Consider the following 16,482-nt stretch of genomic DNA (forward strand, 5'->3'; position numbering starts at 1 on the left):
CACACTCCAAAAACGTACAGGGTTGTAGGTTAATTGGGTTTGTATTCAATTTTTTTTAATTGTTCCTAGTATGTGTGGGATAGTGTTAATATGTGGGGATCGCTGGTTGAAGCGTACTGGGTGGGCCGAGGGCCTGTTTCATGCTGTATCTCTAAACTAAACTAAACTAAATAAAGTACGTTTTGTTGTTTAAACATGGCTTTCTTTTGCAAGCTTACAATAATAGATCTGCATATATGCTTTGATCATGTTACTCATACAAAGTTGCCAGAGGCCAAGGGCCACTTTATGAGGCTCAAACCTGCTAATTGTTTTTAGTTATTTACAAAATAACACTACTGATTGCTTAATTTCCATTAATATCATGATGACATTATTGATCAGTCTTAGAGCATTCAGGTCCCCTGAGATTCAGTTACTTTGCCCAGCAACAATGATGGAGCAGCCATATATATACCCATTATAGGTCCAAATCAGGATGGAGTCAGAGTTGGGGGAGGGAACTTGAATGCAATAGTGTTCCCTTGTGCTTGCTTCCCTGGAAACTTCAGAAGATTGTTTGTTAAACTTATTATCTTTTTTTTTAAAATGCTCATATTTGTGGTTATTATTTCCAAAACCATTAGAGCGAATGAAATGTGGAGACCGTAGGATTAACTAATTAAAATTTTCTTGTGCAAACACAGTCCAAGTGCAGATTGTACATCGTTCGTGGTTATGAAATCTTACGAATTAGCATTAATTCAGGAAATCTACGTTTATACAAAATCAAATACTATTAATAAATTCATAAAGACAAAATGTAGCATTCATAATGTGAATGTGTATTAATAGAACTGCCTACACTACATCACATGGTCCCCCTCCCTGTTGTATTGCTGTTTACACTGACAATCCAGATCAAATGATTACGGCATTTCCTCACAGTTGCAAATACCTCCATGGGAAAAGCTTTTAACAAATCAGGTTGATTAGACAGATCAATCAACTACTCCCAAGAAAGCCATTCATTTTCTCCTTCACCTTCTGTTGAATTTTCATTTTCTTCTGAAGCGTAAAGGATATTACACTGAACGGGTTGTGTCTCCTGCATTGTGTTAGAAAACAGATCTAGTTTTATAACATTTGCACGTTGCATCCTCCTTATGTTTTATAATGCTTTCATGAACTGAAGTTCTATTAATACATTAGGTTTGCCTTTTGGTTACTTGTTTTGCCATGTGGTGCATACATTGTACATCTGAGAGAACACAGTCATTGCTGCAGCTTGAACTGGATAGTAGGTAAGCATATACGGTCTGCTACTTCACAATTATTAATGAAACAACATACCCAAGTATGAACTAATTAAGAGAAATTATTAAAAATGTGCACTTTACTGAAAAAATGGTTATATAAATTCAGTAAAGCTCACCTTTTTAATAAGTTCTATTAATTAGTTCATATATAACATTGCTAAATGATGCATCTAATTTCATAATCTTTCAAAATACATTGGCATATTACCACATTTAACAACCACCCTTAAGATGGCATTGGGATTTGTTAACAACTGCAGTTCCGTACAAATCAATACTTTCTTGCAGCATATTTGATAGCATTGACAATCCACTTTATAATTAACCATGAGTGAAATTAAATGCCACACAGCCTAGCTGCTGCTGCATTGAAATCACTGAAAAATGAGCCTCAAAACGTTCACGTCTAGTTATAATGAGAATGTGCTAAGATTGATAAATTATATTTTCTAAATAATTTCCCATTTGAAATTAGACTTGTAGCGCCGGTTGCTTTCTGCATTAAGATGTCTTTTTGCTTTGTGGTATATTTGATTTAAAGAATTTATGAAATAAGGTCTGGCAAGAGGCCTATGAATTTGGCATTCTATGAACTCAGTAATTAAATTGTTGTAGATTCATTCAAGAAAGCTGTTTTAAATTTAGAAAATTGTTAATCAGAATGAGGCCTTTAAAAATATTTTCCAGGTTTGAAGGAAGCTGAATTGCTTCTGCTTTGCAAGAGGTCATAATCCAGTATTCAACAGTCTGATACAATTTAACAATGACATTGTGATATATCTAAAAGCCGCAGTTAATATGCAGTGCCTATGTCTTATTCCCAATTGCCAGTGGAGTACATTATTTGCGATATAACCTCCAATTGTTATTGCTATTTATAGGTATCTTCACTCCTCTGTGATTTAATAATATTAAACACACTTACTTCCTGTACATCTGCCTAGCAGTTTAGTCTTTTTAAAGCAATATTAGTACTAATGTTACTAGTCATCAAGCCTTAGTTTTTGTAAATCTGATTTCACTTTGTTGCACAGAATCTCAAGCATTAGTATATTGGATTCCTTGCAAATGGGAAAAATCCAACCTGATAGTACAAATATATACTTTAATAACTATTATGTCCCTATCTCTGGTTCACTTCCAAGTTTCCCCTTGTATTTTCTGCAGGTGTTTTTTTTTAATTTGAAACGTTTCCTAAATTTGAGCCTAACAAGCTTATAGTAGGATCAAGCTAATTGCATGTATATTTATCACTTGTGGATAGATGAATGATCTTCCAAATAGTGCACATTTTTCTCTTCCTGAGGAGCACTATTGCAGGTCAAACTGTAATATAACAAGCCCAAATTTTTAATTGTTAACTCGCAAAATACAGGATTGATGATTTCAATGCACACTTTACAAAAGATCAGGAAGTTTATTGTTGAACTGTATCAATTGCGGATCTGTATTCCATATATATATATACACGGATGTGGGATATGTTACATTGTTTTTTTTCTATTTTTGGAAGACTTCGGGGACAGATGGGTCTAAAGTGTTTATCACCTCTCAGAATAAGCTGTGCAATTAGCTTCACCTTGTAGTATCTGAATCCTATATGATATTTTGGTATAAAAACAATATTACTCAGTACCATGCATATTGACATTTAATCATGGTCTGTCATAATTTCAGCAGGAATACTTTCTGAAAATTGTATGGATATTTTGCTTGTTCAAGATTCAGCAGCATTTATTCATATTAAAATACATTTATCAGAAAGGCTTCATTTAATGATGTTGCTTTAAATTCAGAGAGTAATCACATTCAGCCGAAATGAAACTCGTGACTAGGAAATAGCAATGGAAATATCAGGAGATTTGATTTCCTGCGAAGCATAAACATACTTTAAAAAAAATCCCTGGGTTGATCTGCAGGCTATGTCATCGTGTGTCGCACTTCTTCCTGATTGGTGGTTGTGTGCAGCTGAAGATTTGGGCTTGTAATGACAGGAGCAGCAAGAACAGGCATTAGAAGAACAGATTGTGTTCACATCTCTCAGCTGTAGAAAAAATATAGCTCTATTCACAGTAATTTAATTGAATAGATTCTTGTGATCATCTTTAACTAGATCCAAGGCAAGTTGGCACTTTTATTGTCAAAATGGAATTGAAAAACATTCTGTTTTGGCAGACTCTCAGACATTGATGCAATTCATTTCAAGGATTATCAATTGCTATTTATTATCTGGCAGTGAATCTTACTAAATCGATTGTTGGTCTACAGGATGTGCAGTTTACTCAATGAGATCAGCAGGTGAGGATGGGCTTTATTAATTTTATTTTAGAAACCACAACAGCAGTTTGTATTGTATTGGAATATGCTGCTTTGCACCTGTTTTGGGTGTATCACAGATACAATAGTGGGGATTTATTTTTTTGTGAAATAATTTGCAACATGGTAAAAGATTTAAATATCTTAACATATGGTAAAACCTTTCCTATGCAGTAAACATGTGACAATCATGTGTCCAAGATTTTAAAAGTTAACATGTAAGTTGACTCAGAATTAATTCAGTAAATTGATGTAAAGAACCATTGAAATATTTTCCTCCTTGCTTAAACATTTTTATGCGAAGTAATAAGAGATTTTAAAATTGTTTGCATCAAATTCAAATGTAGTAGTAATTTTAGTGTAGGGATTTTTTCAATTTTGCACCTCTACAAATTAAAAATCACTGTTTCACAATTTTTCTGCTTGCAAGCATGCCCTGACCACACAGTGGACAGCGAGTCATCAAATGTTCATATTCATGTTTATCCAATTTCAGCCGCCAGTTTTCAGACACCTCCTCATACCTACCACAGACAAACACCAGGCCACCATTTCCCAGACCGTTACTGATCTTGCCACCAAGAGTAATCTCGCCTCTGCAGCCTCCAATGTTACAATTCCCCAGCCCTGCTCTGCCCTTTGGTATCTTCTTCCCAAAATCCACAAACAGGACTGCTCTGGCAGATCCTATGTGATGCGTCTTCTCCTGCCCCTTCAGAACTTATCTCTAAAAACTTAGATTCCATCTTTCCCCCCCCCCCCCCCCCCCCCCCCCCCCCACCCTTCTCCTGTCTAGTCCCCTCTGACCTACATTGAAAACACCTCGCTTGTTCTTCAACACTTCAATAGTTTTCAATTCCAATGGCCCCATTGTTTCATCGTTACCAAGGATGTCCAATCCCTTTACATCTACATTTCCGACCTGGGAGGTCTTAAGGCCCTCCAGTTCCTCCTTGAACAGAGACCCAAACATTTCACCAGTACTAACTCTCCTCTGCCCGGCAGAACATCTCCTCACACTCAACAACTCTCTTTTGACCCCTCTCATTTTCTTCAAGTCAAGTCAAGTTAAGTTTATTCGTCACATGCACATACGAGATGTGCAGTGGCAACATGAAATGAAAAGTGGCAATGCTCACGGACTTTGTGCAAAAAGACAAACAAACAAACAACCATACAAACAGAATGGAATAGAATCACATATTCTTTTACATATTAAATATTGTGGGCGGAAGGAAAAAGGGAAAAAAAACAGCAATTTAAAAAAAAAGCAGTAGAGTGGTACAGTAAAAGTTAGTCCCTGGTGAGATAGGAGTTTACAGTCCTAATGGCCTCTAGGAAGAAACTCCTTCTCAACCTCTCCATTCTCACAGCATGGCAACGGAGGCGTTTGCCTGACCGTAGCAGCTGGAACAGTCCGTTGCAGGGGGTGGAAGGGGTCACCCATGATTTTATTGGCTCTAAGGAGTTGCACCTCCTGATGTATAGTTCCTGCAGGGGGGGGGGCGAGTGAAGTTCCCATAGTGCATTCGGCCGAACGCACTACTCTCTGCAGAGCCTTCTTGTCCTGGGCAGAGCAATTCCCAAACCAGAGGGTAATATTTCCGGACAAAATGCTTTCCACCGCCGCTGAGTAGAAGCACTGGAGGATCCTCGGAGACACTCTGAATTTCCTCAATTGCCTGAGGTGGTAAAGGCGCTGCCTTGCCTTACTCACGAGTGCCGCGGCATGTGATGTCCATGTCATATCCTCAGAGATGTGGACTCCCAGATATTTAAAACAGTTCACCCTATCCACAGTATCCCCATTTATCCTCAATGGTGTGTACGTCCTCGGATGATGTGCCCTCCTAAAGTCCAAGATCAACTCCTTAGTTTTTTTGATGTTCAAGAGGAGGCTGTTGTCCTGACACCAGAGTGCCAGATCAGCCACCTCCTCCCGGTAGGCCTTCTCATCGTTGTCTGAGATCAGGCCCACCACTACAGTGTCATCAGCAAACTTTGACTCTTCAAGTCAAAGGTGTAGCCATGGGCCTGTCTTTGTGTTCATTACGTCAAATAGCCCTTGTTTCAAATGTACACTGGCACTATTTCTCAACTCCTTTTCCGCTACATCAACAACTGCAGTTGAGCTGCCTCCTGCACCTGTGCTGAACTTGTTGATTTCATTAACTTTATCACTAACTTCCTGCCCCCAAATTTATTTGGACTACCTCTGACACCTCTCTCCCATTTCTCAATCTCTCGGTCTCCATCACAGAGGACAGACAATTGACTGATGTTAGCTGTAAACCCACTGACTCCCCCAGTTATCAGGATTACACCTATTCCCACTCTGCTTCTTGCAAGGATGCCATCCCCTACTCTCAATCTCTCCATCTCTGTCTCATCTGCTCCCAAGAAGAGGCTTTCCATTCCATTTCCTCTTTCTTTCGTAAATGTGGTTTCCCTCGTGTTGTAGATGGATCTCAACCCTGTCTCCTCTCTGTTTCACAGTTTTGTTCTCACTCCCTCTCCTCACAGATGGAACAAGGATGGTTTTCTCCTGGTCCTCGCCTTTCACCTCACCAGCCATTGCATCTGATGTTTTCTCCACCTACAAAGTGATCCCACCACCAGTCACACCCATCCATTCCCACTCCCTTTCAGTAGAGATCATGCCCTTCGCAACTCCTTGGTTCGCTCATCCCTGCCCACCTGCCCTATCTCAGGTACTTTCCCTTTCAACTGTAGGAGATGTAACATCTGGTTCTGGTTGATTACCTGTCCCTACACCACCTCCACATCCATCCAGGGATCCAAGTAGCCCTTCCAGATGAGACAGGTTATCTACTCATCTACTCAGTGCTCTTGATATGACCTACTCTCATCCTCGAGACCAACCAAAAACTAGAAAACCAATTTTGTGGAACATGCCCTCGGTCCGACTATTCTTGCAGGCTTTCCTGATTGCTAACCATTTTAACTCCCCTTTCATTCCCATACTGACCTTTCTGTCCTGGACCTCCTCCATTGCCAAAACGAGGCCAATTGCAAACTGAAAGAAGAACACTTCATATTCTACTTGGATAGCTTACAACCCAACAGTATGAACATCCTTTTCTCCAGAGATGTTGTTGCCCCGCTGAGTTACTCCAGCTTTTTGTGTCTATCTTCGGATATTTATTACTGTTCTGACCATTTTTCTGATAGCAGGCTATTTCAACCAGAATTTAAAAAATATATATTATCTTGCAACGGTGAGATTTTGATCTCTGGATTATTAATTTAGCCTCCGCATTGCAGATCTAATAAAACTAAATTCATTTCAGGGAAAGTGTCATATTTTCTAACAGTAAACTAACCAAACCGACTTTCGGTGCTGTCTACTTTCTATCATAATTTTATTTTCAAACCAAAGTATTGCTTTACAGCTCTTTTCTAATATATTCTTAATTTTTCTTCAAGATATACCAGATATTTCTTCAAGATATACTGCTATTATACTGTGTATATCCAACTTGAAGTAACCCCGGCATTCCCTCACATTTTATCCCTCCCACACCCAAGTCGCACTAGCTTCTCGTTTTTCACCCAACAAACAGCTAACAATGGCGTGCTTCCTTTATCATCATTTTTGCATACTTTCATTCATTGTTCTTTATCTCTCTACATCATCGTCTATATCTCTCATTTCCCTTATCCCTAACCAGTCAGAAGAAGGGTCTCGACCCAAAACGTCACCCAGTCCTTCTCTCCAGAGATGCTGCCTGTCCCGCTGAGTTACTCCAGCTTTTTATGTCTATCTTCGGTTTAAACCAGGATCTGCAGTTCCTTTGTACACATTATACCATGAAGTTTGTTTTAAAAGCAGGCAATATCAGAGCAATACAAATCAGATTCAAATGTTGCCCTTATTTTGGATGTTTTATATTATTCTATAATAAACTGAGGATGTTGGGCTAATTCTGACTAATCCTCTGCAGATGATGTTATGCTGATTTCATATAATGAGTGTTCATTAATATTATCCCAACCTCTGAAACCTCCTTCCTTCAAGAAAAGTGGAAGAGTTCAGTGTGAGATCGCTTGCCTCATTGCTTCATGTGCAAAAGGAAACATGGCCATTCTGTAATGAATAATAGATTTTTTAATATTAAATGACAAAATAAGTCTATGGTGTATTCATTAACAAGCACTGATTAAAAGTGTGCCCTCTCCAACAAGGAATTCAGACATTTTCATTATTACAGGCAGATCTTTCACTCTATTGTAGCATTATAGTACTCAGAGGAAAAATAATTTTAAATATTTCCATGAAGAAAGAAGTTAACAAAAAATAAAATATTTGCTTGAGAAGACGTAGTTGCATGTTAGGAAATTGAATTAGTGTTTGTTTCGTGGGACATGAGAAAGATTTAAGGTGCATAAATGGCCTGTCCCATGAGCAGCGACTGCATGCGACAAGCGCGACCTAACGTGGTCGCTTGAGCCCTATGGCCTCGCGGGGCCGGTCCCACTTCGATCATCGGCGCTGTATGGAGTTGGTCCCGACATCGCACGGGGCTCCGGAAAACTGACAGTATTCAAAAATTCCGCGAGGCAACGGCCTGCTGGCCCGCAGCCGCATTGAGGCCGTACGCACCGCCTCGACGGGCATACGCAGCGTCTTGACGCCGTATGCAGCGTCTTGACGCCGTACGTTACGTGCGAACTACCCGCAGACTTCGCTCGAACTTCACATCACTCATCGACCTCCACGTGGCCCCTGTTTCTGGTTTGGTCGCGCTCGCCGCATGCAGTCGCATACTGGTGGGACTGGCCCTGTACAGGGATCACTCGACCCTCGCGCGGCCCCCGCTTCCGGTTTGGTCGCGCTTGCCGCATGCAGTCGCATGCTCGTGGGACCGGCCCTTTAGTGACATTGTGGTTGGAATCATCAAATCCCTTGTGGGGGAATGGAGGTAGTCAGGAAACTGGCAAATGCTTATTGCAGCTACATGTACCACCCAAAAGGCATAGTGGAAAATGGGTGGCTGATTATATTCAAGAAGCAAGTAGACACAAGAAACATTAAAGACATATTGCAAACAGGCAGGATTGTGGTACAGAGATGATGATGAAGGGCTTGATGATCCAGATACTTGATGTGGTACAGAGATGATGATGAAAGGCTTGAAGGGCTGATGTTTGCCTGAGATCTGGTAAATGCCAAAAGCTGTTGTCCACCCCTTAATTACTCAAGATCAATGCCATGAAAGATTTTTCCTTCTTCTGTAGTGCTGGTGATAAGACATTTACTATCTCAATTATTTTTCTGTTTAAATTATTGGAGATTTAATAAATTGATTTATGAATAAAAACTTCCCTAAGCGACTAAACTTGCAGTGTTAAATTGATCTGACATTGTGGAAACCTATTGTTTTTGCAATTACTGTTTCCAATAGCAAAACCACCTGAATTTTACATAAACAATTAAAGAAGAACTCAAAGCTGAACATTTCACAACAATTTTGAAGATATCAATGGCACAGATTATGGTTCATTTGGTGCATAGCGTACGTTTACTATCCACTCTCCTGCTTTCTGAATGAATGGATGAATGTATGAGTGAATGAATGTATGAATGAATGAATGAATGAATGGTACTTTTTTCACCAACAACCTGTGCACCAATTGACTGCAATCTTTTTTGTGGCCATACTCTGAGGTGAACCTACCTTCTTTATTAAGTTCCGAGATTAGTGCTTTCCCCTAACTTGGCAGTGAGTACAGCAATGGAACACAAGGTCCGATGCAGAGGTAGAGTTTCTGTCTTATAGTGCCAGAGACCCGGGTTTGATCCTGACTACGGGCGCTGTCTATACAGAGTTTGTTCATTTCCCTGTCACCACGTGTGTTTTCTCCACGTGCTCCAGGTTCCTCCCTCATTCCAAAGACATTCGGGCCTGTCGGTTAATTGGCTGCTGTAAAGTACCCTTAGTGTGTATGAGGCGAAACTGGGATAACACAGAACTAGTGATCAGTGGTCGGCATGGACTCAGTGGGTTGAAGAGCCTTTTTCGATGCTGTATCTCTGAACTAAACTAAACCTCCACTTCTCCAACTTTCGTCTTTAGTGCTTGAGTATGGAAGTCAAAGATGAGCTGATGTGATTCAGTAAGGAACCACTTGCCTGAAGCTTTCAGCTCACTAACCTTTTTGACATTCAAAGTTTTCAAATATAATTACGTAATATTTATTTCACTACCATTCTTCTGCTCATCCCAGGAGTTAGTGGATTAACATATGATGAGCGTTTGGCGACACTGAGCGTGAGTTCAGAAGGATGAGGGGAAGGGGACCTCATTGAAACAAAGTGAATAGTGAAAGGCTTGGATAGGGTTGATGTGGAGAAGATGTTTCCACTTAGTGGGAGAGTCTAGGACCAGAGGTCATAGCCTCAGAAATAACAGGACGTTTCTTTAGGAAGGAGATGAGGACAAATTTCTTTAGTCAGAAAGTGGTGAATCTGTGGAATTTATTGCCACGGAAGGCTGTGGAGGCTGTCAATTGGTATTTTGAAGGCAGAGATAGACAGATAGATTATTGATGTGTACGGGTGTCAGGGAGAGAAGGCAGGAGAATGGGGTTGAGCGGGAGAGAGATCAGCCATGATTGTATGGCAGAGTAGACTTGATGGGCGAAGGGCCTAATTCTGCACCTATCACTATGAACTTGGCATTACCTTTCTTTTCTTGAACTATACTGACTAAATGCACCAACAGGGCTGTGTTCATATAGAACGCTTTCATCTGTTTTTTCAAATAAAATGTCACCTCCTTTATGTTTTTGTTTAAAATACAAACCAGCTGTAAATAATAAGATCGATTTGATATCTGGTGGAACTCTGTTGTTAAAGCTTTTGTGCATACCATAAAAAAATGATTGCTTTGCCATTGCTCCAAAGGTCAAGAAAGTAATGGAATAAATGTGCTCACAGTATGGGATCAGCACAGAATTGTTTCAGCTGTCAGAAAGGGGAAAATAATTGTATCCATACATCTACTATTTTAAATTATTTGTAAAGTAGTTCTGAAAAATGCACACAAAGTGTTGGTTTGTATTTTAAAGTGTTTCATCGGTGTTGGGTAAATAAAAAATCAGATCATTGTACAAGGCAAAATGCAGTTTATTTAAATTGGCAGCAGCTTTTGATCAATGGCAGTTGAATTTAGGGATTCTTGCCGAGTCATTCAGTGGCAGTGGAGACTCAGAGTCGTTCCAGGATTGGAATATTATTTTACAAGCTGATATGTACTTTGAACTACCATATAATGGAAAACTACAAGCCTGCCATCTGTGCACATTAACCCTCCTCGGGTGCATCTGAACTTTACTATGTATGACCTAATGTAACAAATAGAAGTATGGACACGGCTAGTCACGTACGGCTAATCAGATTTTAATTTTTTTAACTTTTTGCAGTGTGGAGGGTGATGCTGCGGGAAGTGAGACTGGCACCTCTCTTGACAGCCCCTCAAGCTACAGCCACGGCCCAATAACACTCAGCGCTGCCGCTAGCCCTGATCAGTTCGATGGTTCTTCATTGGTATCATTCGCTATCTCACCCGGTCAGCAACGTCCTCGGAGGCCAAAGCTACAGCATTCCACCTCCATATTACGGAAGCAAGCAGAGGAAGATGCAATCAAGCGCTCAAGATCTTTGTCAGAGAGCTATGAACTCTCCTCGGATCTGCACGATAAACAGGTATCGACTTTTCTTTTGGGGATATGTCAATGCAAAAAGCAAAAAAAATAGAATTAAGTTATTTTTGTTTCATGTTAGTTCAAAAGTCATAGAAGCAGAATTTGGCCATTTGGCCCAACAAATCTACTCCAACATTCACTCATTGCTGATCAATCTTTCTCTCTCAACGCCATTACCCTGCTTCTCCCTGTAACCTTTGACATTCTTACATATTAAGAACCAATTAATCTCCACTTTAAACATACGCAACGACCTGACCTCCACAGCTGTCTGTGGCAATGAATTCTACAGATTCACCACCCTCTAGCTAATGAAATTCTTCCTCATTTCTTTTCTAACAGTATGTCCATTTATTCTGAGGCTGTGCCCTCTGATCCTAGACTCTCTTACTAGACGGAATAATATATCCTGCACTCTGTTCTTCTTCTTTTCCTCTTTTGCACTACCTGGCATACTCATGCATGGTGTGCATGAGGTTTTTCAATGTATTTTGATACAAGAGAATGATAAACCATTTCCTTTTAAGACAAATCAAATCAGTGGAATTTTGCTAAATTAGCTTAAATCTCACCAGCACCCTATGAATTTATACTTGTATCATAAATTTGATTGAGGACGGCTCATATTTCTTGAGGACAGTCCATATATCTTGAGGAGAGTCAATGGAAATTTATGGGATATATGAATTATTGTTAGAAACGGCTGAGGTACTGGAAAGCTGGACGGCAGCTAATGTTGTGCCTTTATTTAAGTGCCTTTTTAATTGCCTTTTGGTGTTTTTTTAAAGCTTCCTCATCCTCTATCTTCCTGCTAATAATATTATAGGCCTCTTACTTTTATGGTGTCTTTGAATTCCTTCTTCAGCCACAGTCACCTCATTCTCCCCTTAAAATCTTTCTTCCACTTTGGCTTGAAAAGAATCTGTGTCTTCAGAATTACTCCCAGAAATTTCTGCCATTGCAGCTACACCGTCATTCCTGCTGAGGTCCCTTTCCAATCAACTTTAGCCAGCAACTCCCTAATGCCTATGTAGTTACCTTTACTCAACAGTAATACCAACACATCTTCTCACTCTCAAACTGCAGGTTGAATTTTCTCATATTATGGTCAATACCTCCGAAGGTTTTTCTTTACCTTAAGCTCCCAAATCAAATCCAATTTGTTACACAGCACCAAATCCAGATTTGCCCTATTTGGCTCAACCCCAAGCTACTCTATGTAGACAGCTCGGTGGCATTCTACAAGGATCTGGGCCAAACGCGGGGATGTGGGACTATTGTAGATGGAGCATCTTGGTCGGTGTGGGCAAGTTGGGCCGAAGGCTGCTTCCATGCTTATGACACTAAGACTCCAAATGTCACCTATGTTCTCTGTAGAAGCTGCCTGACCCACTAAGTTACTCCAGCAGTTTGTGCCTTTATTTTGTAAACTAGTATCTGCAGTTCCTTGTTTCTACTGTTCCTTAGCCTCTACCTCTCTTGCAGAGTTGCATATTTAAACAGTTTAGTATTTAGCCATTGTAGACATGTCATGAATTTCCAAGTGTTTAAATGATTTTTCAAATTTAAGTGGTAAATTCTTTTGCATCATTGTTCTGCACCATGTTGTTCGTTTGCTTCAAATGCTTTTTAATGCATAGTGCATAGATTAGCATTTACAATAAATCGGGCTGGTATTCATGTTTATACACGAGCTTTATGCTCAGTGCTTGTGGTCAAATCTGGTCATGATGTTTTAACAACAAATACTTTTTCTATCCTAATTTTGCTCTTTTAATCAATCTCCTAAAGATCATTCTGTTATGTAATCTACAATACAATACAATACAATACAATTTTATTTGTCATTTGAACCTCGTTGAGGTCCAAATGAAATGTTGTTTCTGCAGTCATACATACAAAAAAAAAGACCCAAGACACAACATAATTTACACAGACATCCATCACAGCGCATCTCCTCCTCGCTGTGATGGAAGGCAAAAACGTATCTCTCCCCTGCACTCCCCTCTCCCCCTCGATGTCAGAGTCAGTCAAAGCCCCCGGCGGGCGATGGTAATTGTCCCGCGGCCATTAACGCCGTTAATCTGCCTCTATAATTAGTCACTTTGGCCTTTTGTCCATTTCATTTGTCATAATGTTCTCAGAGTCATGAGAGATTTTTTATACATTTAAAAACAAATTCTCCTGACTCTCCTGACTGACCTTCTAGCTCTAGGTCACCCTTAACATTCTAGAATAGTCTGTGCCTCTATCATTGTACATTAATATTGAAAACAGTGTTTTAATCTCTGCAAGTTATGTCTGCAGTATTCCAAATGCATTCCTTACAATGCTCATCCATCTCAGTGTCGTGTAAACAACCCTTCTATGTTTTTTTTTTGCTGTAATTATTGATTTATATTAAATTATTCACTTCATTTTGGGACTTTGTAACTTTGACTATCAGTAAAAAAAGACACAGTAAACTCAGCGGGTCAGGCAGAATCTCTGGGGAACTTGGACAGGTGATGTTTTGGGTCAGGTCCCTTCTTCAGACTGATTGAGGTGGGAGGAGAGAGGAAACTGGAAGAGAGGTGGAGATGGTGGTGCAGCGTCTGTCACAGCCTGACAGCACCAGGTTACTCGGGTGTTTCCGGGTGCTCGGCTTTCCTCCCATATTCCAAAGTCGTTCACAAGTTACAGGAATAGAATTAGGACATTCGGCCCATCGAGTCTACCCAACCATTCAATCATGGATGATCACTACCTCCTAATCCCATTTTCCTGTCTTCCCCCCATAACCCTTGAAACCCGTTCTAATCATGAATTTGTCTATCTCTGCCTTAAAAATATCCACTGAATTGGCCTCTCCTCTGTGACAATGAGTTCCATAGATTAACTACCCTCTGACTAAAGAAGTTCCTCCTCATCTCCTTTCTAAAAGAGCGCACTTTAACTTTGAGACCTCTGATCCTAAACTCTCCCACAAGTGGAAACATCCTTTCCACATCCACTCTATCTATTCCTTTCATTATTCTGTATTTTTCAATGAGGTTCCACTTCAACCTCCTAAATTCCAGCGAGTAGAGGCCCAGTGTAGTCAAATGCTCATCATATGGTAACCCACTCATTCCTGGAATCATTCTTGTAAACCTCCTCTGGAACCCTCTCCAGAGCACAGCAAATCCTTCCTCAGATATGGGGCCCAAATTTGCTCACAGTACTCCAAATGCAGCCTGACCAGATGCAGGTTGCAGGTTAATTGGCTTCTGTAAATTGCCCCTTGTGTGTAGGATATAACTAGTCTATGGGTGATCACTGGTTGGCACAGATTCAGTGAGCCAAAGGGCCTGTTTCCACACAATATCTGCTAAACAAAATGAAAACTAATAATTAATAACTAATCCCTAATTAGTAATACTAATCATAGATTCACCAATGAGTTCAAACACAACAAACTCATCACACTGCACACAATCCAAAAGGCATCCATCTAAATGTCACAACATTCTTTTTCAAAATATCTCTGTCTCCCCAATCTCTATTTGTGGCTTAAATATGTATACATTTCAGATGGCACTGTGTAGTAGTAATTTTATAATTTCTCCTCTTCTGTCATATTGGTAACAAATAGTTTTACCAGTACTAGGCGGGTGCCTGTCAAGATTTCTAACAATAAAATTGTTGCCTTCCATTAACATCTTGCTATCACCTTCATCCTCTTCCTCAATTTCAGACGTGCTATTTATTGAACCATGTAGCATGGAAAAAGGCCCTCCGGCCAATCTTGTCCATGCTGCCCATATAAGCTAGTCACATTTATCCACATTTTGCCAATATCCCTCTGAATCTTCCCTCTGCATACAGCTGTCCAAATGTATTTTAAATGTTTTATTGTACCCGCCTCAACTGTTTCCTCTGGCAGCTCAATCTATATACCCATCAGTCTGTGTGAAAGGTTCCCTTCGGGTTCCTATTAAATCATTACCCTCTCGCCTTAAACCTATGCCCTCTGTTTCTTGAATTCTGTCCCCTGGGAATAAAACTCTGAATTCACCTTATCTATTCCCCTCATGATTTTTTGAACCTCCATAAGACCACCTCCCAACCTCCTGCACTCCAAGCAATAAAGTCCTAGCCTGCCCAACCTCTTGTATACCTCAGGCCCTTGAGTCCTGCTAACCTTCTCGGAAATCTCTGTACTCTTTCCATCTTAATGGTATTTTTTCTACAGCAGGGTGAGCAAAGCTGAACACAGCACTCCAAGTGTGGCCTCACCAAAGTGTTGTGCACTGTAACACCATGTCCCAACTTCTGTACCTTACTCCCCGACTGATGAAGGCCACCGTGCCACAAGCCTTCTTCACCACCTTATCCATCTGTGAATGCACTTGAAGGGAATTATATATTTGTGCTCTGAGATTACTGTGCTCTACAACACTCCGAGGGACCTCATCGTTCACCGTTAAGGTTTTGCCCTAGTTTGACTTACCTCACTCCTCACACCAATCTTAAATAACTATGTTTGCCATTATTCAACCCACTTGCCCAGCTGTTGAAGATCTCGTTGCAATCCATGCTAACCATCTTCCTTTATTCAGAAAAACACCCATTCTTTCAAAGTACAAAGTTGTTGTAGCCTCTGAAATTTTGAATGTACCTAGTCTGGGCCTGTGCTGCCATTTCCTTCTCTCTCCTTTTTTGAGCAGCTAAAGAGCTGATCTGTTGCTAGCAATTAATTTTGCATGCACAAGCCTTTCCTCAGTTCACTACAATTGATCTTGAATTTCCCAAACTCACCCTATCAACACAAAACGATCGTCACTTTGATTACTATAATTCTTTGCTATATCGTCCATATTACCAGTCAGTACATGGTCTCTACAGAGTACCAACATCCAATGAGGACTGTATGCAGAGTGTACCGACTAATACATATGAAACAGACAAAATAAAACAAGTATCAAATTCAGAGGCAAAAAAAAGTATCAAAGAACAAAAAAAGTATCAAAGAACTATCACAGAACAACAGAAACAATGAAACTAACAGAAATAACGAGTCCCCTGAAGTTTATGGCCAGCATCGTAAAACAAGTGCCACGGAGATAGGTGGATTTGTTGATTGTGTAGACTTCAATCAACAAAACCTTCTCTTCACTGA

At 40.1% G+C, this 16,482-nt stretch overlaps 1 protein-coding gene across 6 annotated transcripts in view; it reads left to right on the forward strand.

Annotated features, from left to right (window-relative positions):
- The window catches only part of iqsec1b (IQ motif and Sec7 domain ArfGEF 1b), a 434,251-nt gene that overhangs the window by 360,272 nt on the left and 57,497 nt on the right, over positions 1-16,482 (forward strand). For 4 of the 6 annotated variants that reach the window (XM_055648194.1, XM_055648198.1, XM_055648197.1 and 1 more), the window contains one exon: positions 11,061-11,343. In XM_055648194.1, the coding sequence (XP_055504169.1) occupies positions 11,061-11,343 (283 nt within the window). Of the gene's footprint in view, positions 1-677; positions 1,284-2,903; positions 3,597-11,060; positions 11,344-16,482 lie in introns of those variants that run through there. The other 2 variants (XM_055648199.1, XM_055648196.1) reach the window with 2 other exon arrangements.

This window comes from Leucoraja erinacea, chromosome 16 (genome assembly GCF_028641065.1).
Source record: "Leucoraja erinacea ecotype New England chromosome 16, Leri_hhj_1, whole genome shotgun sequence".
NCBI lineage: Eukaryota > Metazoa > Chordata > Chondrichthyes > Rajiformes > Rajidae > Leucoraja > Leucoraja erinaceus.